Source organism: Nematolebias whitei, chromosome 14 (assembly GCF_014905685.2).
Source record: "Nematolebias whitei isolate Nwh7 chromosome 14, NemWhi1, whole genome shotgun sequence".
Lineage (NCBI taxonomy): Eukaryota > Metazoa > Chordata > Actinopteri > Cyprinodontiformes > Rivulidae > Nematolebias > Nematolebias whitei.
In genome coordinates, this window is record NC_056511.1 from 15,581,198 (window position 1) to 15,605,956 (window position 24,759).

At 39.2% G+C, this 24,759-nt stretch overlaps 3 protein-coding genes across 3 annotated transcripts in view; 2 read left to right on the plus strand and 1 right to left on the minus strand.

Moving 5' to 3' along the window:
- Window positions 1-798, minus strand: part of LOC119420498 (ras-related protein Rab-39B-like) — a 26,352-nt gene extending 25,554 nt beyond the window's left edge. The window contains exon 1 of the mRNA XM_037687904.1: window positions 584-798. Coding sequence (XP_037543832.1) covers window positions 584-798 — 215 coding nt within the window. The remainder of the gene's footprint in view (window positions 1-583) is intronic.
- A 3,520-nt stretch (window positions 799-4,318) lies between these two features.
- On the plus strand, window positions 4,319-12,100 carry rab38c (RAB38c, member of RAS oncogene family). The gene is made up of 4 exons (XM_037687316.1): window positions 4,319-4,547; window positions 6,271-6,401; window positions 9,210-9,347; window positions 11,910-12,100. Exons 1-4 carry the CDS (start codon window positions 4,355-4,357, stop codon window positions 12,069-12,071), a joined length of 624 nt encoding a protein of 207 aa, XP_037543244.1. The 5' UTR covers window positions 4,319-4,354; the 3' UTR covers window positions 12,072-12,100.
- Window positions 12,101-18,946: 6,846 nt separating this feature from the next.
- Window positions 18,947-24,759, plus strand: part of LOC119420500 (phosphatidylinositol-binding clathrin assembly protein) — a 41,402-nt gene continuing 35,589 nt past the window's right edge. The window contains exon 1 of the mRNA XM_037687907.1: window positions 18,947-19,292. Within this exon, the coding sequence (XP_037543835.1) occupies window positions 19,163-19,292 (130 nt within the window). The 5' untranslated portion in view covers window positions 18,947-19,162. The remainder of the gene's footprint in view (window positions 19,293-24,759) is intronic.

Sequence of the window (24,759 nt, forward strand, 5' to 3'; positions counted from 1 at the left end):
ATGCTGCTAACAGTATCATGCTGCTAACAGTACCATGCTGCTAACAGGACCATGTTGCTAAGAGATCTTCACTGCCAACAGAACAACTCTCTGCCAGTAGGACCATGCTGCTGTAGATGTATTTCTTTTTCACTTTGGCACCTTGTTTTTGTACTTTTGTTGCATGCTTTGGTATTTGTTTTTGTTGTTGTTTTTTTGGCGAGTCGAGACCGTTCTTCTCGTCCAGAGCATTTTATTGCCTTGTTGACCTTGTGTTGAGTCTGCATACGACAAATAAACCAAACCTGAACCAAACCTGAAACTGAGCTCTGTGAACTCGACTGACCTGATAAGGGTATAAAAGCGAGCGGTGAACACAGCTCGGGGCTCATTTCAGTGACATGTTCTATGCATTATGTTTCTATGTATGTAATCTGTCTTGAATGGGTCCTTGCAAGTAAAATGCAGATAAAAAATCTTCTGCTGTCGAGTGTGGTTCTTCTGGGTAAACAACGTTAGTAAGAGAGATTTTCTCCAACAGAAGTCTGAAAGATGTGTGAGTTCTGTTTAAAGGTCCCGGTGGCATTAGAAGCGTTGACCTCACCTGAACCTCTCCTGTCCTGCTGTGTCCCAGATCTGAAGCTTGATCCTTTTCCCCGGCTCGATCTCCACCAGGCGAGAGAAGAAGTCCACGCCGACAGTGGGGTCTGACACCAGTGCGAAGCGGCCCTCAGTGAACCTCCGGATCAGGCACGACTTACCCACAGTGGAGTCTCCGATGACAATCAGACGAAACTGGTAAAGCCATATCGTCTCCATGTCTCGTGAGAGTAGAATCTATCACAGAGAAGGTTATTCACTCAGGAGGTCCAAAGTCAAAGACGAGTTTAAGATCAGAAATAAGATCTGACACAAATGACAACTGTTAAAACAGGCGTTCAGTTCGTTGGTTAAATTCTGCTTCAGATTACTCAACCCCAGTTCAAAAGAAGATGGGACGCTGTGTAAACAAAAAAAAATGCAATGATTTGCTAATTTCACAAACCCATCTTTTATTCACAACAGTAAACATCAAATGTTTAAACTAAGAAAATGCACCTTTTTTAAAATGGCAATTCTGAATTTTATGGCAGCCGCACATCTCTTAAATGTTACAGGGGGCTACAAAAGCCTCTAAAAGTTAACGGTGCATTCAACAAACTGCTGAAGGAGGATTTTTGCAACAAATTACAAGTCCGTAAGAGGACTGAGTACAAAAAGAGCTGTTTAAAGAGGCTGAATCTCTTAGAAGTAAAGATGGGCAGAGGTTCACCAGGCTTAAAAAAAACCCAAAAACTATGCATTTAAACACGGTGGAACAATTTAGAAACAATGAGGCAGCCTCTCACACAGTGACTGCTGGATATGGGCACCAGTGACCAGAAAAGGAAGAAGCGGGTAAAAATAATGGATGATTGGATGGATGTTTCTCAACAACAACAAATAATTAAATAAAGGAAGACTTTGAATATCTCATAAGGCATTAGTATCTGTGGTCTGGGCAGCTACACATCTAAAAAGACAATCAATTCGGAACAGGAAATACAGGTTTTATAAGATTATACATTTCAGGAGTACAGTGGTGTAGTGGTTAACACTGTTGCCCCTCAGCAAGGGTTCAATCCCTTGATTAAATCCCTGGGCTGGGCCTGGGGTCTTTCTGTGTGAAGTCTACATTCTCCTCGTGCTTGTGTAGGTTTTATCAGGTTAAGATAAAATACAACTTTACGGATCCTGCAGGAAATTTGTTGTGCCAGAGTTTCAATACAAAGGAACCACAAGATATAAAAAAAATTACTGTGAATATAAAAAAATAACAGACATATAAAAATACCAACAATTAAGATCCAAAACAGGCCAGGCACAGACAGAAACAGTAAAGTGTTTACTTTATTGCAGGATTAATTTTATTGTCCTGTGTGTAAAAAGAGGGAAGAGTTAAAAAGTTTGATAGCCACAGGGAGGAAAGACTTCCTGTGGCGTTCTGTGGAGCACCTCGTGCTGGACCCAGGACATTAAAACCCAGGACATTTGAATAAAACAAGTTTATTTGAAACTCACAACTTTTTTTTATTTTTAGAATTGGTGTTTCATAATAATTTTCCTCTAGTTATTTTTTGTGGGGCAAAAATAGAAGAAAAGACTTGTGGCTTTAGATCAATTTACAAAATCAAACTGCTCACAAACATTAACCCGCTTATGTGTCGTGCAAGTTGGAAAGGAATATTAAACAGTTTCCAAGCACGTAAGAAGAAAAAGAAATTCCCATCTCAAAGTCAACTTCATCATGCTTAATGCGACTTAAAACACTTTAAATCTTCAAACAATTTAATCCATCCATTATCTTTACCCGCTTCTTCTCAAAATAACATTTGTAAAGACCTGTAGATTACTCAGATTTACAGATTATATCGATTTTATGGATAATTCCTAGTTTATAGCAAGACAATAGAGGGCTTGAATCATTTTAGCTGTGTCCATGTGATTCACAGATGGCTGATCTCATTTGGGTGGAAGAGGAGGAGGAGGAGGAGGCCACTCCTCACCGGCTCAGTAAACAGTGTAGTCAGCCCCCATGTGGATTGGAGAGCAGCTCACAAACACTGTGAAGCACTGAAGCAAGCCAAATATTGAAGAAGCTAAATTATGTGCCAAATATAATAGTTGATGTTACTCAGCTTCCTTAAATGCCACTGACACTTTCATTTTTTCATATTACAATAAATGATGGGTTAACTGGTAAATGTTCTGTCCACATGAGCATCATTTGTAGTAAATATTTAGAACACAGTTGAATAAAAAACTATAAATCATTACCGACCTGAAAGGAAAGCTGCATTAAACGAGCCCCATGCTGTGTCTTGGAAAAATGACGAGCAGTGGTTTACAGAAATAACTCTCTGAGAATCAGCAAGTTAACCTGTCCAGCATCATCATCCAGATTCTTAAAGGGTAAACATCTGGCAGCTCAGTGTGCAGAAGGATAAATGGTGCGAGCTGCTGGACGGTTATTATTTCCGAGATGATGAAATGGCAGCAGGACAGCACAGCAGCATCAGCATCATCACTCCTCTTCCTCATCAGTACCCGAACCGTAACTGTTCCCATAACAACGCAGCGAGGAACTCCAAGGCTGCTGCGTTCAGGTACTGTAGTCGTAATAAGTCAAATAAACACGCAAGAATATTTCAATAAATTTTTGAACAAAACAAACAAACAAAAAAAAAAAGATGCATCTAAATATTATGTATTGTTTTATGAATTTATATTTAGATTAATGTGAGATTTATGTGATAAAATATCTGTCAGCTTTCCAGAATTAACTTGTTTATTTAAAAAAAAAACACACACTGTAAAAGCAGAAACACTCGCCTGTAATACTATTTTAAAATGTACATAATGAAAATATGTAGTTTTTTTTTGTAAAATTTCCTTTATGTCTGAATTGCTACTTCAAAACTCAATAAAATGCAAGCATTCCCCCAAGATGTAATAAGATGATGCATACTTCATTCTACCTGGATTAATGAGTATGAATCAGGATATACTTTAATGGATTAAAACAATACTAAAGCAGAAATAAATAGTCTCAAAGGTTAAATGTATTGTGCAACTGCACATTTCAACAGAATAAACTGTATGAATAAATATTAAAAGCTAATAAAAAAGCAAAATTTTTTATAATATTTTAAGACATTTTTAATGTAGTTGTTTCTTATTGGTATATGATGAAGGGATTTCATCAACTTATTTTCTTTCTTTTTAAAAAAACCCCAACTATTTCCTTCTTTTTATACTTAGAATAATGACATTTTATGAACTTAGCTATGTTTTGTACTGTTCTGGTTATTCGCACACAAGCAATGAAGTGTTATCCCACTGTAACTAATTTGACTATTGAGGAACTGAAAACAGTGAAAGTGAATAAAAGTCATAAGACTAAAATGTAAAGTTAAGTCACTTATAATAAAGTTGAAATCTTTTTTCCCTTCGTAAAGCGGGTAACTCACTACAAAACAACAGAGATCGTAGCTAATATTTACGATCTGCCTATGAACGCACCACCAACTGACTGTCGGGTTGGAGAAGAAACGATTTTTAAAAAACTAATTTAAACTGTCATGGCGGTGAGTCGCACGCATTAATAACGGCCATGGCCATGCTTTTATTATTATTTAGGACGGACGTGACTTTTTGTTCGTAATTCTTATGGATGTAAACCCCAGTTGTGTTAAAACTTCCACTCCGTAACATTTTTGCTTTGCTAGTTTTCAATTTAAGAACACCTCAAGTAAAGTTTCGTTTAGCTCAGTGTTTTTTCTTCTTCTTCGGAGCCATGCGGCAGGAACATCTGTTCAAAGTTCTGGTTATCGGAGACTTGGGAGTCGGGAAGACGTCCATCATCAAGCGGTACGTCCAGCAGGTCTTCTCCCAGCACTACAGAACCACCATCGGGGTGGACTTCGCCCTGAAGGTCCTGCAGTGGGACAGGGACACCGTGGTCCGGCTGCAGCTGTGGGACATAGCAGGTGTGTCAACAACACAAATATTACCCTGAATGTTCACTGCTGTGTGTTTTATGGAATATAATAATAATTAAAAACAATGTTTAACTTCAACTAGAGAAATCGCATTCCCTGAGAAAATGCAGTGTGAATGCTTATTGCTGAGAAACAGCTGAAATTAGCTACAAACAAAAAAAAAAACATGCTGAAATGGAAGAACAAACCTATAGGTGTGCTGAAATAGTTTTAAATTAGCAGAAATTAGCACAAAATTTGTAAATTTTGTAAAAAAAAAAAAAAGGCTGAAAAGTAGCTAAAAGGCAGAAAGATGCTTAAACTACCAGAAGGAAGCAAAGAGCTGAAATGAGCCCAAAAATGTGGAATTAGCTGAAAAGGCTAAAATTAGCATAAAACAGCAAAATAGTAGCTGGAATAGCAGAAAAAGCTGAAACAAGCAAAACATTCTGAAAGGAGCATAACGAGCTGAAATTGTCAGAAAGTTATTTAGGCTGAAAGTAGCAGAAACTACAAAAAAATTGAATTTATCTGAAAACAGCTGAAATTACCTAGAAAATGCTAAAGGTAGCTGAACAGGTAGGGCAAGCTTAAATTAGCAGAAGAAAGCAGAAAGAACACATTTGTCAAATTAGGCTGAAAGAAGCAGAAATGAGCACAGACAGGGGAAATTATCTAAAAAAAAAAAGGCTGAAAATAACAAACTGCTGAAAAGTAGCTAAAAGCAGAAAGTAGAGAGAGCACATTTTTTGCTGAATTAGGCTGAAAAAAGTTTAAATGAGTGCAAAAAAATGTGAAATTAGTTGAAAAATGTGTAACTTAGCATAAAACAGCTAAATAGTAGCTGAAATAGCAGAAAAAGTTTAAACTTGCATAAATAAGCTGAAAGGAGCATAACAAGCTGAAATTAGCAGAAAGTAATTAGACAAAGCACAAAAATCTTGTAGTTAGCAGAAAGAAAATGAAAAGAGCACAAACAGCTGAAATTAGCTGAAAAAAAAAAGGTTAAATTTGCACAAGGAAGCTGAACCAGAAAAACGTGCAAGGAGCAATAAAAGGTTCTAAACAGATTTAAAGATGTAAAATGAGCTCAGTTCATTTTCTGAGGAAAAATGTGTCAGAAAAGGCTAAATATTTCAAAAAGCTAAAGTTGCACCAATACCAAAAGTTGTAGCACCCTTCTCCTGAAAGAGCTGAACGTTTTGATATTATTTGTTGAAATAGCACAAAAATTGTGAAACGAAAAAAGTTGTAAATGGAGGGGCTTAGTCCTAGTGTGAGTAGTTTGTCCATCAGGGTTTGGGGGATCATGGTGTTGAAGGCAGACGTGAAGTCCACAAGGAGCATACGGACGTAGGAGTCCTTCTGCTGCAGGTGGGTGAGAGCAGTGTGGACCACAGAGGAGATGACGTCCTCTGTTGATCGGTTCTCGCGGTATGCGTACTGATGAGGGTCCTCGTTATTATCATTAATTATGCTGCAGGTGTAAATCATAAATGTCCTAATTTGAACTCTGACAGAAAAACAGCCCCACCCCCCACTGTGTGTTTACCCCCTACATTCCTGAGTCCTTCCCCGCATTTGATGCCTGGATGTGGAATGCAGTAGTTTCTGTGCCTGGCTGTGACTCAGTAATATCACTCACATGACGGCAGCTGCTGACACGAGCTTTGAGTTCTGCACTAAAAGAAATGAGCATTCTCGTGTCTGACAGCTGTTCTTATTGCACCAGGACAGGAGCGGCATGGAAACATGACTCGTGTCTACTACAGGGAGGCAGTTGGAGCGCTAGTGGTGTTTGACGTTACGAGGGCCTCCACGTTCGACGCCGTGCTGAAGTGGAAGGATGACCTGGACTCCAAGGTGTTGCAGACTGAGACTTTTTCTTTCTCTCTTCCAGCTGTCAATCCATTTTAATTTGGTGTCTCTTGGAGGTCATCGCATGCCGGTCCAGGGCAGTTTTCCTCTTATGATGGGGTTGGAGGTGGGCAACGAAAGACTGCACGTGGCCTAGAATACAGCGCGCACGACAATGAGATGCAATCGTCAAAAAATAGCCATGCAAATTACGGCCTCATGGCTCGCAGGTCACTTGATGGCAAACACAGAATTCAAGGGGACTGGGATGGAAAATTCACATATTTTCTCACAATTTTGATTTGCTATGTAGTTGGCAACAGACGCAGCCCTGTGAGATACTAACCCTGCTGCTGTAGAGATGTGTTTGACACAAAGCCTTTGGTAAGGGAGCAAGATAAAACATGAATTTCAGCGATATAAAGTAATAACAAGAGAATATTAAAAGGTTTTCAGAAGCAACAGGCTTTTATCCAAGCTGGCTAATCGACAAGTTCAAGGTTCTTTATTGTCATTCACATCACATGTAGTACATGAGGTGAAACGAAATTGTGTACACAGGGTCCCATTTACATCCAACAATAGCAAAATATAAATTGTAAAAGAAACAGTACTAAAGATCCAAGATTTAAACTAAACTAAGAAATATACTAAACACCAATAGTGCAAAATAATATGCCGATCATCAGCAGCATGAACACGAGTCTGTGAGTAGATGTGGACAAATGAGCACTGCAACATGAAATAAGTCAGCAGCATGAGATCAGCAGCATGGATAATCAGCAGCACACATCAACAATCAACTTACAAGTAAACATGTCAGGACATCTTTGTTTCCATTTGTTTCACATAGGCCTGTCACGATATGAAAATTATCAACCTCATTTTCATTTATCGGCTTTATCGTTTCTTTCTGTCTCTTTCTGAAGACACAGGATGACAAAAGGTTCAACTCCAGTGCTCTTCACTGACCCCTCCCTTTCTCTTTAAAATCTGTTTTAACCGTCCAAAATAGCGTTTTTGGATCGTTAAAAGCAGCTAAGCTACGAGCTAAGCTAACAGGCCAACCTCGGGAAAAAACCTCCGTCTTGTCGAAGCCCAAAATTCACGGTTGAAACCCGTGCCTTCGTGTAAAAAGTTTTTCTCTGCAAAAAGAAGCTGAGAACTTGTTTACTGATTTTTTTTTTTATTAAAAGCTTTGTTTGAAAAATGCTATGCTAGAGAGCTCAAACCACTCAGAGCATCCGCCATTTTGAGAACCAAAAAAAGGAAAGAGGAGCCTCCCCCCATTAGAGACACCTCTCCAGCCTTTGGTTCAAACTTATACTGCCATCCGGTGGTCAAAAAGGTACTACACTCAAAACAAATTAGCCAACATTTCTTATTAAATTTGACAATAATTACTAATTATTGTCAAATTTCAAACAATATTATCGTTTATCGTCATCATTTCTGAGACAGTTAATCGTCCAGCAAAATTTGTTATCGTGACAGGCCTTAGTTTCACATAAAAGTGTCATAAAAATGTGGTAAATTGGTAAAAAATATTGTTACACCTGATGTGCACATGTTCACATGAAAGTATCATTATGAACAAAGAGGTCTAATGTGTAGCATTTAAATCGCACTTCAGGGTGTTCAGGGAAAAATGAAAGACTTGGTGGAAAAATTCTGTAGGCGCGTTCACAAGACGCCGTAATCTTGGAGTGAGATGTGATCTGGCCACCTCGGTCCATTCAGAAGACACACCGAGGCAGCTGGGGGGTTGGAAACAGCTTACCCCTAATGCTCTCTGTTCCTCCAGAGGTAGTAACAGGGCTGGGCTGGCCGACGTGTGAAGAGAGGAAAAGAATCGTGCAGAGCTGCGGCTCAGTAATGTGATGACGTGAAAGCAAGAGTGTGCGACCGCCTGCTTGCAGGATTAAACAACAACAAATATGTTTACTATAGGGAGAATATTGATGACACACAACAGCTTTGTAGTTGGTTTAAAAACAGTTAACCTAAAAGAGGATCGCTAAAGTGAGGCAGGGAATGATGTCACGTGCAACGCACAATGGTAGAACCGACGGGAGCGCCGCTTCAACTCGCTTTTTTTTTTGTTCCTGTTTTAACCTTTTTTTTGGCGAGTCGAGACGGTTCTTCTCGTCCTTAACATTTAACTGCCTTGTTGACCTTGTGTTGATTCCGCATATGACAAATAATCCAAACCTGAACTTAAAGTCACTTAATTTATTAAGTTTAGTAAATGGCACGAAGAATAAGTCCGACACACATTGAACGCATCACGCTCCTCTTTAGCCCACGATTCTTTTGATTCTGCTCTGCCCGCTACATTTCTGAATGCTCACGTCTATGGCCGGCTTCATCTATGGTTTATGAACGGCTAGAGGAAGATTAAAGGCAGAGTAGTTTGTGCAAACATTTTGCTGAACTGTCTCATGAATAAGCCTTCTTGTGATGGATGTGCGACCTGTCCAGGCTGTCTCCGCCCCTCACACAGTGACTGCATGCCTGGGCACCAGCAGCCCTGATAGGAAGAAGCAGGTAAAGATGATGGATGGATGGAACCAAGCGTTTAATTTGACCTTCCTGGACTTCTGTAATAATTTAGTACTTCGGTAGAGCAACATCAAGGTGACCCTAGAGGTTTATGGTTACTAACAGCTATAGGATTTACAAATCAATGATCCCTGACTTCTAAGTTGAACGACTAACCCCAGTGGTAACATTTAAGACGTGTAACGTTTAGGAAGATATAAGTTTCTACAATTTTTTCATTTGTCATGTAACCCATCTTTTGTCGTTCCTGAGGTGACTCTGAACTACGGCCGACCCGTTCCAGCGGTACTCCTGGCCAACAAGTCGGACCAGACGGCTTCTCAGCTGCCCAAACTGGACTTTTTCTGCAGGGAGAACGGCTTTGTGGGCTGGTTTGAGACGTCTGCAAAGGTATCGTCATTTTGTAAGTCAGTACTGAAGTTTTCTGACTGATGTTGCATCAGGGCTCAGGAAACCTTCTCCGTGAAGGCTTTAATAGAGTGGTTATTTCTATGCAAATATGCAGCATGGAAGCGTTTGTAGAGAAACTCCAAAATGGAAAAAAGGCATGAATTGTTCGGGGAAAAAAGCTTGAGGCAAAAACTAAAATATATGAGTTTTTCTCATGTGTTCTGGTTGTGTGGGAAATAAAAAACAAACAAACCAATAAAAATAAAAAGACAATAGTTTTCAGGAAAAAGAGAGAATGTTATCTTATTATGTCTAAAAAATAAAACTAAATAATGCTTGGAGTGTTGTAAATTAGACTCCTGGTGTTTTTTTTTTTTTCTTTTCTGATTCAGGGTCAATCAGATGTTACAGACAAGAGTATATAAATTAGGGAAAAGAGTGTAGTCGGAGGGGGTTAAAAACTTGGCAGGTCTAAAAAAAAAATCAGGATAAAGTAGTTACTGTGAGGCGGCTAGCACCTACACCATGAAAGCTTATGATGGCTAATACCGGTACATTTAAAAACGTGATCGGTTCTTAGAATTTTTATAATAAAAAAAAAAAAAGTAAAACAATAAAAGAATAAAAATTATTTTGCATCTGTTTAAAAGATGTTTAATTGTCACTTTGATGCTTCTTAGCAAGACTACAGTGAAGGAGAAGCCCAGTAAATCTTGGTGCTGGTTTAGATCGTTTTCTTTAGCGTTTAGAAAAAAACAAAACACTTTTTAATAACTTCACCGGGAGATTCTGCTCTTCTTGTTGCATCTTAACTTTGAAAAAAAAAACGATTTTCAAAACCGTTGGAGCAGCTATTTAAAATATAAATGCTGTATTTTTCGAACTATAAGGCACACTTAAGCCCTATTTGCACAGGATTAGTTTTACCTAGGGACCACATGTAATAATAAATTACTCCCCAACATCTGCTTTTTATGTGGCACATTTTCATAGGATAACCAAAGCCTGAGATTTAGCTGAAATTTACGGACATCTTCCGGATATTATGTTAACGCGCTGTGTATTGCATAATGACGTGGAATGACGTAAGTTGAATGACGTTACGTTTCAAGCTACGGCCACAGCTCGGTGCTGTGTTACTGCCAGCACTAGCCAGCTGTAGTCTACAAACAGAAGAAAATTATTCTTACCGCACAGAGCAATGCATGATGTGAGCCACCATTTGCATGATTTTGCTTCTTCTCTTCAGCCTTTTTTTTTTGCTACCCATGGTCCGGGACACAAAAGGTTGTTTATGCACTCCAATGCAGCCAAAAGCAAATAAAAATGTGCCCAGGAAACAAAAAAACGCCTAATTATGTATCAGATCCCGCCCATTTTTGACCAATCACAGAGATGCCTATTCACATTGGATTAGTTTTTTCACAGGACCTCGGAGTTCAGCAAAATATAGTAGGTAATTTGCGGGGGAATTTTTACTTAACAAATTACTGACATGGTCGTTTCGCAAGGGATTAAAAACACAGACAATCTCCAAAATTATTACAAATAGCATGTGGTCCCTAGGTAAAACTAATCCCGTGCGAATAGAGCTTTTAAAACTTTTAATTTTCTGAAAAATCGACAGTGAGCCTTATAATCTGGTGCACTTTATGTATTCATTCTGGTTGTGCTTACTGACCTCGAATCAATTATTTTGTGGTACAACTGAACAATGTTGAGAGTTATTCTGAATGAGTTGAATAAAGTTTGACTTATCTGACCATTTTGTTTCACTTAATGCACCTTATAATCCTGTGTGCTTTATAATCCCAAAAATACGGTAACAGATTTAGAAATAATGGAAAGTTTACGTTCAATGAGGTAAACAGCTCAAAAACGTATTCAGATAAAAAAAAAGCCGTTTTTCAGAGACTAATTATTCATGAGTCTGTAAATTACACTGAGGACATTGTTTTTTAAACAGAGCTTTCTCAATGGAAGTTAATGCTAACCCTAATCCCTAATCCAATTAGGCCCCAATTTACCTTTAGAAAGCTATCGTTTAAAACAGACTGAAAAGTTTAAATTTTTTGTTCTTATTGCGAATGGTTAAATTTTCCGTAATGCTAATTAAAAACAAATAAATTACTGTTTGTCCTGAAAACAACAACGGGTCAGAGAAGTTGCATTTTTCTTCACGTTATGTTACGTCTGGTTTACCGGACTGAATGTGACAAATCTTAAACAATTTCTTGTCCAGTCAGTGGGTTTTAAGTTAAAAATAATTTGTTAGATTATGATTTATAGATGTTAGATAGGCTGATGTTTTTCATCTCTAAATAATATATATTAAAAAATAAAGATGTGAATTGGTAGAATTCATTGCAGTCCAACTAGGAGTTCAGCACAAACTATACTCTGAACCACAAAGTTAACGTTTTGATAAAAAAACACAGAGAAACTATAAAGATTCCTCTTCAGAAGATTATCAGTTTTTATGAATCCATTTGAATTATTTCAGTGATGATAACAAATCAGCATCACTTGTGTCACAGATGTTTTTCTGATCTTCCCCCTCAGGAGAACAGGAACATTGAGGAGGCAGCTCGCTGTTTGGTGGAGCACATCCTGACCAACGAGGAGAGCTCGGTGACGGAGCGAGAGTCCGCCTCCATAGACCTATCTGGAGACGCAAGCTCCTCCAAGAGGCACTTTAACTGTTCAGTGTGTGAAAAGTACTGAGCGTTCATAAAATGAGCAGATTTCAGGACGCAGGCCTAATTAACTTTGAGTTCTGTTGATCTCATTACACATTTATGTTGCTGCTAACTCTGCAGGCCAACATCCGTCACACAAAAAGTGAAACCTTTACAGTATTAATCATTTTAAAAAGATGTATATGCATTAAATGTGGGCCTTATCAGAAAATTATGCTAACTTTTTTCTGGTCACGACATCTACCGGTTGTTTTTATTTTCATCTGCCCCCTTCTGCAGAGGTCAAACTTTTGTCACTTTGGAGCATTTCTATATAAAAAAAATTGGATTATTTAAAAACGGTCCCTCGCTACTTCACGGTTTGATTTTTGTGGACTCGCTCTTTCTGGTTTTTCAAAGTAAGAGTGGATATGACGCTCAACTGGCTGATTGATGGGTGAGCCGCACAAGCAGCATGGATTTGTTTACTTAAAATGAATTATTTGAAATGATTTAGCATCTGCTGCACCTGTGTGCAGCCCACAGGTGCAGGGAGAAGCTCCCTCCTGCAGCCTGTCATGATCTCTCTGCCACACCCACATTTCTCCTCCAGCTGCAGCAGCTTCGTGAAGGGTTAACCCTTTGTTGTCCAGATGCACCGATCAACTTTTGTCCATCCATCCATCCATTTTCTTTACCCGCTTATTCCATTTTGGGTCACGGGGGTCGCCGGTGCCCATGTCCGGCAATCACTGTGTGAGGGGCGGGGTACACCCTGGACAAGTCGCAAGTCCATCACAGGGCCACATAGAGACATAAACAATGTATTGTTTATTAAAAATATTACAGTATTTAAATTGTTTATTTACACAGAAGGAGGGAGATTGGGAGCAGGTGATGAGTGTGATTTATATATATATATATAAATACACAAATAAACTACTGCTTACTGCTACTTTGTAGTAGTAAGTACTTTGTACTAATAGCCCTACTTTGCAGTTTTCCACTTATTGCACGTGCTGGGGGTGGGAGGGTGGCCCCTAAACCCCATGATAAATGAGGAACTACAGTTAAAGTTTAATGCAATACTGGTAAATAATTGACCTTGCATTTAATTTAGCCTGACCAAAACAAATGCAAACATGTGGTGTTTGCAATAAAACAGGAGACAACATTTTAAAGTCACTAACTTTATGCAGATTGACCATTTTATTAATTAACGGTTCTTCTGTATTTTTACTCTCATGCCTTCTAACACTCTTCTGCAGTACACAAGAGTCACAGCAGCCCCTGTGGTGACAAAAAAGTAAAAAAAAAAAAATACATTTACTGCATAAACCTGTGAAAACAACATAAGAAGCTTTGACTGGAATTGAACAGCAGAATTGACCCACGGATACATTCTGAGTATACTACAAAGTTGTATCTTATACTTACAACCATGAAGTGCCAAATAAAAATTCTGACATAGATTCATGTTTCCAGGTTCAGATTTTTTATTCTGCTTGTTGGGGTTTTGTTCATCTTTTGTTGGGTCATCCATCGGTGAGACATTTTTTGTCTCACTTGGAAGAAACTAGGGAAAATATTGCACAGCTGCATGAAATAACTGGATTAAAACACCCTTTTCATTTTCCATCAAACATTAAAGTGTCTGTTACATCAATTTTTTTCTATAAATATGAATGGATTTTTGGAAAGATAACATTGACATATTGCAACAACAACAAAAAATTGCAATGCCAAGATGAACAGTTATTGAGATATTTGCGTGAACAGTAACAGGAAGTGATGACAATGGGGAATGCCTACATGTAAACAACGTTGCTACAATGGCTAACAACACTGATGACGTGAAGAAGCTGATGCTTCTGTAGATCGTTTGAGTCCATCAGACACCAAGAAGAGTCAGAGTTTAAATACAGTATTCCCTCGCTAGTTCATGGTTCGTTTTTCGCGAGCTCGCGATGGTTTTTCAAAGTAAGATTGGACATGACACACAATTGGCAGATTGATGGATGAGCCACACGATCTGCATGGAATTTTTATTTAAAATATTTTAAGTTATTTAGAACCTGCTGCACCTGTGTGCAGCCCACGGCTTGCAGGAGAAGCTCCCTCCTGCAGCAGTGTATCATATCTTTGCTCTGCAGCAAAAAAGTGGGCGTGGTGTGGGCGTGGCTGAGAGCGCTGGCAGATGGCAGCCGGAGGCAGAGAGCTGATTTCATGACATTCGGTGCTCTTTTAGAGCGTTTAGAAACATTGTTTAGAATGTTGCAAGTGTGGGAAGGGTTTAAAATGCCTTTCACAGGGCTTCAGGGTACGGATCCCCCGCGATAAACGAGGGATTACTGTAATACTGTTTTAGTAAACAAAAACTAGGAAGTTCCTCTTTGATGTCACTTCCTTTTTTCGCTGTGGCTGCACCAGGTTCAAAGGAAAATATACCAGGTTTGTGACAAAATGTGTAAAATCCTGTATTATACCATATTTCTTACATATTAAAATATTTTCTTCCACTTTTTGTATTTGTAGGATGTGCAAGTCACAGACACTTTAAAAGGTTGTAGAATTTTTTTAATTTAGGTGAAAATAAAATCACAAAACTACTATACTTTAACTTTTATTTTTTAACCAGGGGTTTTTGTTGTCCGTTTCAGGACAGGAAGTTTGCGTTAAAAAAGTCTTAGAAGAACAAAATTAAAGAATAAAACAGTATATAAATGTATAGATTGCTTATTTTACTCGCACCAACTGTTTTTGTCATCAAAACAGTCAAATTGATCTGACCTAACAGCATTTGTATTTTTTTGAAATATTTAAGGTATTAAAAAAACTAAACCCAGCAAACCATTTGTGCCGTAAGGTTTTTTTTTTTTTTGCCTTCTTCACATCACACCGCTGTGTCAACACAGTGTTGATGAGTGAGACTGAACGCAAAACTTTAGTTTTCATTTTCTAGTCGTTATTAGAACGTTCTGAAAATGTGTCAGTTTGATGTCTTAGCTATATCAGCGATGGACGGACCAGGAATTTGTTTTTCTGTTTTGCATGAAAAAACAGAACCCTGTTACAATGAGAGGAAAATGCACACAAGCCCTTTATTCAGGACAGATAATCTGTTTACATTAGTGAGCCAACAGCTGTTTGGTTTCATTCTGCAGAGGTGAAGATCTGCAGACACAACAAAAACAATGTTCATTCAGAGCTGACTCACTCAAACTGTATTCTCCATTGCTGTTGAGACGTTAAAGGCTGTAAAATCAATATCTCGCTGGCCCATATTCTGGTCTGTGCAGTTTTTTAAAACATAGCCGCCTTCGTTGAATCTGCTTCAAGTGTAATTTCAACTACATTTTTACTTTACTCCCTTTGATGCATAATTGCTTCAAGTTGTAAAGAAACTCCAGTTGTCTGCAATTTTTGTGAAACGGACAAATTGTAAAAACAAAAACCTTGTCTTTTTGAATGTGTTTTTCCGCAACATTTCTTTTTGTTGTTGCCTGAAACAAGACAATTATTCGCCCTTTGTGAATAATCAGTACAACTTTTAATTATTTGCAGCTTTACTTGTAGTCCAAATTTAAAAAGTTAAAAAATAGCACAAATAAATAAATAAAACTGGCACCAAATGTCTGTAATAAAGACCCAAATGTGCTAAATTTAAAATGTTGCTGCAGGAATTTGGTTTATTGATGGATGGGGTTACTGAGGTTAAAGCCATCCTGCCAGATGTTGTAAAAAGGTGAATAAAATTAATCAGAAAATAATTAATAGGTGTTTCTATCTATCCAACCAACCAACTCCTAGGAGGGAAACAGGATTAATAATTAACACTTTTGAAAAATGTATTTCTTGTTTCTATTACTTACCATCAAAATAATTTCATTTAGCAGATGGCTTGATCCCAAACAACTTGTAACAGACTTCATATACTAAAACATCCATAGAGCAGTAGGAGGTCAGTTGTATCCACTGATGTGTGGTGGGGTTGTCTGGCTGCAAATTTGCCTTATGATGGCTGACAGAAACATTACATAAAGGAAAAACACCTTTTCATAAGCAGGGATGCTAAGAAAATCTTTAGATGTGGTGCTTGAAATAAAAGCAAAAAAAAAACTGTAGACACATCATTTTAAATGTTGCTGAAATTTGCTCAAGAAGCTAAAATTGAATTGAAATAATAAAAAGCACAACACCAATTATAAGAAGCTAGCAATATGCAGCAAAACACTACCTAAAGTAGCTAAAAGCAAGAAAAATAGCTAAATATAATACTAAAGGCTGACCTATAATATCTAAGAGGCCTATTAGCTGGGAGTTAAAACTAACAAAAAACTAGTTAAAAATAGCAAGATGTTGGCTAAAAGTGTTAAAGACTAGTAATGTACTTTGAAGCTAAACATTGCAAAAAAAAAAAAAACTACGTAAAAGCTAAAAGAATCAAAACAGTAGCTAAAGGCAGCAGAATTGTAGATAAACAGAGCAAAAATCTATAGTTAAAAGTAGAGAATGGAGACAAAAAGGTAATGGTAGCAAAAACTAAAAGTAGCATAAAGTGACACAGGGCATGATAGCTGAAGAAGAATTCAAAATGAAATTTGCTTTGAAAAAAAAAAAGAGAGATATCAGTGTATTTATATCGGGAAAAATGTGCAAATAAAGTTTTAGCATTCTAAAACGTGTGCAAACTACAACCCACTCACAGCACCCAGCTCATGCTAAACATTACTGTTTTTTTTTTCTTCTTCTTTTGTCTGCTCCCTTCTTCAGGGGTCGCCATGAAGACTTGGTGACTATTTTCACACCGGATGTCCTTCCTGACGCAACCACAGACCACCGAGCTGCCACAGCCCTCTGTGTGGAGCAGAGAGCGGCTATCTAGGGCACCCGGGGGAACAGATGGTGGGGGATAAGGGCCTGGTTCAAGGGCCCAGAGTGGGACAAATGAGGGCGGAGGCATATGTGGGGTGCTTCACCTACCCCACCAGTGTTGCCAGGTGTATGATAATTATCGTATTTGTATGACAATTTTGCCCTCTGTATGATCAATAATCCCAAAAAAGGCCAAATATACAATAATTTGACAATTCTGTGAATGTGTGGTTGTAATCAGTTGTCATTAGCCTCTCGCTACTGTCTGTCGGAGTTTTTTTGCGAACCCTGAAGGCATCTGTGTCTGCAAACATATGCACGAACGGCTGAAAATTCCAGCCAATCGTGCTTTTCTAAATGTTACCTACGAGTGACGTGTATATGTTTGCCTTAGAACAACGGCCATGATTGACTGAATAGTCCACTGCGCCCGCCCCATGAGTGAGGAAAAGAAAAAAAGAAGAAGCAGAAACGGTCTGGAAGCGGACCCATAACTATTACAGTGCATCAATAGATTTGTTATTTTGGTTATGACGGGTGTACGATAATTTCCCTCAAAATACGATAATTTTATGTCTCTAGTACGATAATCCTACATTTCTCACCTGGCAACACTGTACCCCACCCACATTTTGATGTTGTTGGTACCAGGCGTTGAACCAGCGATCTTCCGATCACAGGCCCACCTAGGGCGTCTGTGGCTGAGTGGTTAGAGCAGTTGTCCTCCAATGTGAGAGTTCAAATCCACCAGTAGTCACATGCCAAAGTGTCCCTGGGCAAGACACTGAAACACTTGCCTCCAATGTGTGTCCCATTGGTGTATGTGAAAGCACTGATTAGTCTTTGTACATAAAGTGCTGTATGAGTATCTTGATCAGGTAGAAAGGCGCTATAGTCCATTTACCATCTCTTCTGCAGAAGTTTCCAAAAGTAGTTTGAGTGCAATTTTTTTTCAATTAAGAAATTAAATTAAATCAAGAAATCAATACACAGCAGAAGTGACCTCCACTAGTTCCATAAACACAAGCTAGCATTAGCATAGCAGCACTGCTATCTGTGGCTACAGGAAGTCAGAAAAATAACGTTGAAAAAACTCCCATGAGCCTTTGCTTCAGAACTGTTTACAGCTAGCTTTACTGTTCTCGTAGTTTTAAAATAAGTTTTAATTTAGATGTTTCAGAGAAGTTGCTTCATATTTGATTTTTTTTTTTTTTTAAGTTCTTTCATCAGTGAGCGATACTGTGTCAGGTAAGGCTGTGAAAAGCCACAAACCTCCATGCTGCTGTCTGAAGCTACACCACAATGTTCATATTTAACTTGTGAATTATGCTAGTGCTGAATTTAGCCCCCACGTGGAAAGGTGGTGTACTTGCAACGAGTCCTTAATTCAGTGTGAAGCTAGACTGAGAGTGAGTAACCTACATATATTCATATCAGGGTTGAGGCAAAAGCATTTGCGTTTAAAAAAAAAAAAAATGTCTTCTGCTTTAAGGTTCCCTCCCCCGGCAGAGCAGCCCGTTCCATTCACCCTCCTTTCCCAGACACCTGATTCATGCTGCTGCCATTTTACACACACGTTTAACTGACATCTATATATATATATATATATATATATATATATATATATATATATATATAAACCTGAACTGCTCTATCGCCAAGCCTTAAAAAAAGAAATCCTATCGTAGAAAAAAAAAAAAAGTGTTGGTGCAGCCAGTGTGGGGTGCTGCGGGGATCATCAGAGCTGTCTGCGGTCGGATCGGGAGGATTCAGAACAAACCCGCTCAAGAAGAGGAGAGAAAAAAAAGCCTTAAAGAAAGGACAATGCTGCTTTTTATTTACAACACGAATGTTCAGTCATAGGACATGCCGCATAGATTTGCTCGTGTGTATAATTTTTGATATTCCGCCGTCTATTTCAGGGACGCGTTCGTTTAAAGCGCGTTCATTGTCTTCAGAGCATTTTTTAGCTCCTACTCGTTTTGATTCTCCTGTTAACGCTTTTCAGAACGATCTGTAGTTTATTTATTTATTTATTTTGGAGTGGGGGGGTCGCCGCATGAATTCTCTCACCGGATCCTCGTCGGTTTTCTCTGCTCCTGCTTCTGTCCTCCTCCTCCTCGCAGAGGGCACTACCCTCCTCCCTGCCACTAAAGACATTTTGATCGTCCTCCCCGGTTCCCCCCACCCGGACATCACCAGCAGCAGCAGCAGCAGCACCCCGTCCTCCTCCTCTTCCTCCTCCTCCTCCTCCTCTGGAACATGTCGGGACAGTCTTTGACGGACCGGATCGCCGCCGCGCAGCACAGCATGACCGGCTCTGCCATCAGCAAAGCCGTGTGCAAGGCCACGACGCACGAAGTCAGCGGACCCAAGAAGAAACACCTCGACTGTAGGTCCAGCATGCCTTCACTCCTCACTACAGATAGACAGGCTGCATGCATGCTTCCTCACAAAGGACAGCTTGTACGATCAGCATCCGTCCCCGGTTTGAGTCCAGTTAGACCCCAGTTCCCTTGTAGATTTAGACTGGACTCACAGCAACGAGTCTGAGCTGGGGGATTTTAAATAATAATAAAAAATAAAAAAAAAGGATTGGTATCCGGGCATGCCATTCAGGAGAAATAGGCCGCTCTGGTTAAAAAGAAAGTCAAGTCTAATCACGTTGCTTTATAGTGTAAGGCCTATCTATTATTAACGCCACTATATCAGCTGCATACAATCCTCTGGAGACCCTTCAGTACATAATGTGCATTTATCTTCATCCTCATTTCCATCACCCCTCATTCAAGTTCACTGGTGTTTTCTCATTAATGAATGTCCCGCTGTCAGTCCTGAGGTGCTGAAAGGAAAGAAATAACAATGAGCCTGTGTGTGTGTGGTGGGTGTTACAGCAACGCTTAGGAAATGCTGCTTCTTTATCTCTACATACTGCTGATTACCTGCGTGTGTGTGTTTGTGTGTGCGCGCAGTGCACCTGCTAGAGGCTGCCTCACATGTAGCCCCTTCACCTGGGATTATCATGGTTTTAAAAGCGTCTTTACAATCAGGATCAATGGAGAGCACGGTTAATCAATGAAGCTGCCAGTCAGACTCACACAGGGAGTCCAAGTCCAGACAGACAGACAGACAGGCGGGCCAAAGAGCGAGATTGGCTAATCCAGGAGAAAATGTGGATAAATCAAGTCTGAGAGACACCACGGGGCAAGAAGCCAACCAGCCTGAGATCCAGGCATCCAAAACCGCACCATCAGCCAGCAAGCCAGTCAGTCAGCAGGCAAGTTTGGCAGCAGATTACTCAATCATGGCCACAGCAGAGATGCTGGGAATTTAGATTTAACAACAAAATAATCTATTTTTTTAATTTACTCTACTGAAAAATACACTAACGTTCGATGAGCTGTCTAAAAATTCACAAGAATACGTTCGTACTGTAATTAAATTTGTGTATCACTTGGTTTTACGCTGAAACTACCCCAATTCAAAACAAGTTAGGATTGTTGTTTAAAATGTAAATAAAAACACAATGTGATGATTTGCAAATTTCATAAACCAATATATATATATATTTTTTTTGGTAATGGAATGTCTGGAAACATTAAATGTTAAATCTGTGTTGGGACTGATTCTCAGCTACTACCACATCAGATTTGAGCTCAGGTTTTGTCAAACTGACCGAGTTGTTGCCATTTTTGTGTTTTCTAATGTCGATTAGCTGTGGCGGCCATGTTGAATGAGGTTGACCCCAAAGGTTACAGTAATCAGATGAGCATCCAATAATTAACTTTTAAGAGTTTCATTTAAATTTGCCCAGTGGTTCATTATATATTTTGCTAACAGACTGACAAATGAACACGCAGGCAGACAAAGGTGAAAGTGTTATTGCCCCCCGCCAAAGTGCAAAAGACAGAAGAATGGTTTTGCCTCTATATGTGCCAATAAGACCTGAAATCATCAAATGATCCTAATTTCAGCTGAGTTATTTTTTTTATTTTCAAGATCACTACAGCTAAATGTAGATATTCAAATCATATAAAGACATCCATCTTATTTGTTCAAAATGAGCCTTAGCCCATAGTTCATAAACAAGGTGACTGCAAGATCACAAATGTCAAAAAGATGGGATTTCTAAAAAAGGGATCTAAAGCTTTGCACAGGATGAATTTCCTGCTGTCAAATGAATTTTATACAACTGCTCTCGAAAAGACAAAAACATTTCTGCCAGACTCACTCAGTTTATTCTGGTCAAGGTGGTTCCATGAGACATTTGCTTATTATCTTTAGTGGGATACTACTAAAGGAACTGCATGAGTGATTCGGTTCTTATTCAAAATGATACACATTGCTGTGCTCTTGCTTTTTTGTCACACTTAAGATCATGAAATAAATGTTATACATAGTAAAGTCGTTAAGACCAATTTAACAAAGATTCATAAAGAAGAAGCCAAATCTGTACGACATTTCAGTCTTTTTTTTTTTTCATTCACCCTTTATTTATCCAGGTAGTCTCATTGAGCCACGAGAACTCATTTTCAAGAGAGACCTGTTTAGGGAGCAGATGGTGGGGGTTAAGGGCCTTGCTCAGGGGCCCAGAGTGGGGGCGAATGAGGGTGGAGGGAGGTGTGGGTGTTGCACCTTTTCCACCCACATTTTGATGTTGACAGTACCGGGAGTTGGACCTGCAACTTTCCGATCACAGGCCCATCTTCTAACCTCTGCGCCACCACTCCCAGTCATACCAGTCATATCAGTAGACGGTTGAAAAAAAAATTATAAGCAGATAATATGACTAGATGCCAACTACAAAATTCAGTCTTTTAATGTACAAATTGTTCATAACTTGAATCCTAATTTATCTCCATCCATCCATCCATCCATCCATTTTCTTTACCCGTTTATTCCATTTTGGGTCACGGGGGTCGCTGGTGCCCATGTCCAGCAATCACTGTGCGAGGGGCGGGGTACACCCTGGACGGGTCGCAAGTCCATCACAGGGACACATATAGAGACAAACGAGACAAACAACCATTCACTCTCTCACTCACACCTAGGGACAATTTAGAGTTACCAATCAGTCTAACATGCATGTTTTTGGTCTGTGGGAGGAAACCGGAGTACCCGGAGAAAACCCATGCATGCACGGAGAGAACATGCAAACCCCACCCAGAAAGGCCCCTGGACCGGGGTTTGAACCAAGGACCTTCTCGCTGAGAGGCAGCAGCTCTACCAGTTGCGCCACCGTGCTGCCTAATTTATCTCCAGTTCATAAAATGATATATACAGTAGTCCCTCACTTATCGTGGGGGTTACGTTCCAGACATCCCTGCGATAGGGGAAAATCCGCAAAGTAGGGATGTTATATGGGCGGCTGTGGCTGAGTGGTTAGAGCAGTCGTCCCCCAATGCGAGAGTTGGGGGTTCGAATCCACCAGCAGTCAAATGCTGAAGTGTCCCTGGGCAAGACACTGAACCCCTCATAGCCTCTGATGTGTGTCCCATCAGTGTATGAATGTGATAAAGCACTGATTAGTCTCATTAGAATGATTTGTTCAATTAGCTTTGTAGAGATCTAGTAGAGTGCTGTATGAATGGGTAAATGAGGCACAGATTGTAGAGTAAAACACTTTGAGTATCTTGAAATAAGATAGAAAGGCGCTATATAAGGACAGTCCATTGATATTTATTTTAATATTTACATATATTTTAAGGCTGTATAAAGCCTTTATATCCCACACTCTTGCAATGTTCTTCTAAACTCGTAAAACCTACGTAATTTTAACATGTGTATATGTACTGTACAGTACAGCAAAATTTTATATGGGTACTCACCAATTTGAAGGATGAGTTCAGTTTCAGGATTATTTGCGACTTTTCTGACAGTTCTGTGAGCTGAATAGATAGATCGTTACTTCAGACTTTGCGTGGCAAAACTATTTTTACCACATCAGTTTCCCCACTAGTGTTTGCACCCTCTGTTGCTGTTCTTTGAGTTTCGGCAGAAAGCAGCAGCCGGAAGCGCTGTTGGCTTCTGGGTGTAGTTCTTTTGACTTGAGTTACAGTGTAGGCTCACTGAAAGAAAACTAGAAAATAGCGGCACCTGTCCGAAGTATTTTTATTTTTTTTAGTCCTATTGGTTGGCTCCCACTCTCGTCTGCTCCCATTAACTTTTTAACCCTTACCGTCCCAATCACGTGAGTAATATTAAAGTTGACTCCTTGGGAGTCCAATGAGAGAGTACAGTCAGTTTTATACAAGTACAATCTTATGCTGAAAACCCGCAAAACAGTGAGCCCACAAAGTCGAGCCGCGACTCATCGAGGGACTGCTGTACTCCACAAATCTGAGCGTAAATACACACTGACACATGGAAACTGTCTTCTCCGTCCCAAACGACTCTTCCATGGACGTCTCCATTGTGGACTTGTTTTCACTTCTGGTGTTTATGCATGTAAACAAACGCACGGAGAACTTGGAACAAATGGTGCAGATTTTGTTTCTTTAATACATTTTTAGACATGTCTTGATATTTCAATGAGTAACTTTAACAAGAGAGACAGTTACTGTCTACACATATACCAGTTTGGATTGGATAGCTTTTTTTTTTCTCCCCTAAAGCATCATCTGAAAACTGCATTTTGTACTTTCTCAGGTATATTCGTCTACTATTAGTTTTGTTTGCTGATCTGAAAAGTGTAAAAGTGACCAAATAAGTGAAAACGGAAGAAATCTGTAAAGAGGCAGATACCTTTTTCACAGCACTGTACTTTCTGTGTTCGTTGTGGGGCAGGAGGCAGTCGAGAAGCTATTGAAAGGTGAACAGGAAACGTCTTCGTGATGAGGAAGACAGCAGAGTTAATCCTGTGATGGCTGAAAAAACCTTGAAGTGAATAAAAAGAATGAACTCAACTTCTACTAAAGAAGCTGCTGATGAGTCATCTATGAGATATCTCAGGCTTTCACTGATGTGATGCCCACGCTTTTTAATTTTTCGTGCTCTGTATTTGAGTCTTTTTCCTGTTCAGCCTGGTAAACAGGGTCCAGAAAAGGCGACACTTCATACTAGAACATTTATAACAGCGCTCAGTGGGAATGACACCGGAAATCAAAACAAAATGAATGTGGACAGAAATTGGAGCTGAGGAGGAAATATGACTGACAGGTATAAAAATAAAAATAACTTCCCTAAAAATAAAAACAGAGGCATAGCATTTATTGAAGGAATGCTTATCACCACCATCATTTTTTTTTTTTTTTTACCAGAGTTTAAGACTTAGATTATTTACTGTTAAGTTGTTGACCTTTTGTCAAATCTTTTAAATATTATGAGCAATCTTGTGATATTTCTATAAGCCAGGCTCGGGGTATGTGCTTGGAGAGCCTCAGCTACTACCACACCAAATTTTACCTGGATATCTGTAAAACTGACTGAGTTTAAGCCATCTTTGCGTTTGGAAATCTTTCTTTGCTGTAGCAGCAAATCTGTGTTACTTCAGTAGTTAAACAGTTGTAGGTTACATCCACTCTTTATTTTCTCAGTTTCAATCATTTTTGTTCAGCGAAATATATTTTACTAAGATTATATACAAATGCACACAGACACAGGGAAAACATCATCGGCCTGCCTTTGCTGGCAGGAGATAAATATATTTACACATGAATGCACCAAATCTGTAAGCAGACTAAACAGTTTTTAGAAACTTTGTGATTTCTTTTTGTAGCCTAAGAAATATTGACCAACTACGCTTCAGCAAGCTTTCAAGCCGCAGGTAAACACGGTGATAAAAGTGCCAAAATCAATAGTGTCATCAGCTATTGTTTGGAACAATTTAGCCTCTGATTATTATTTTCAATTCATCAATA

What these genes read in the sequence shown, in the direction of transcription:
- rab38c (XM_037687316.1), top strand. Translation starts at nt 4,355, where the DNA reads ATGCGGCAGGAACATCTGTTCAAAGTTCTGGTTATCGGAGACTTGGGA. An exon ending in GCAGCTGTGGGACATAGCAG is followed by an intron (nt 4,548 to 6,270) that starts GTGTGTCAACAA and finishes TTATTGCACCAG; the next exon opens with GACAGGAGCGGCATGGAAAC. An exon ending in GGTTTGAGACGTCTGCAAAG is followed by an intron (nt 9,348 to 11,909) that starts GTATCGTCATTT and finishes CTTCCCCCTCAG; the next exon opens with GAGAACAGGAACATTGAGGA.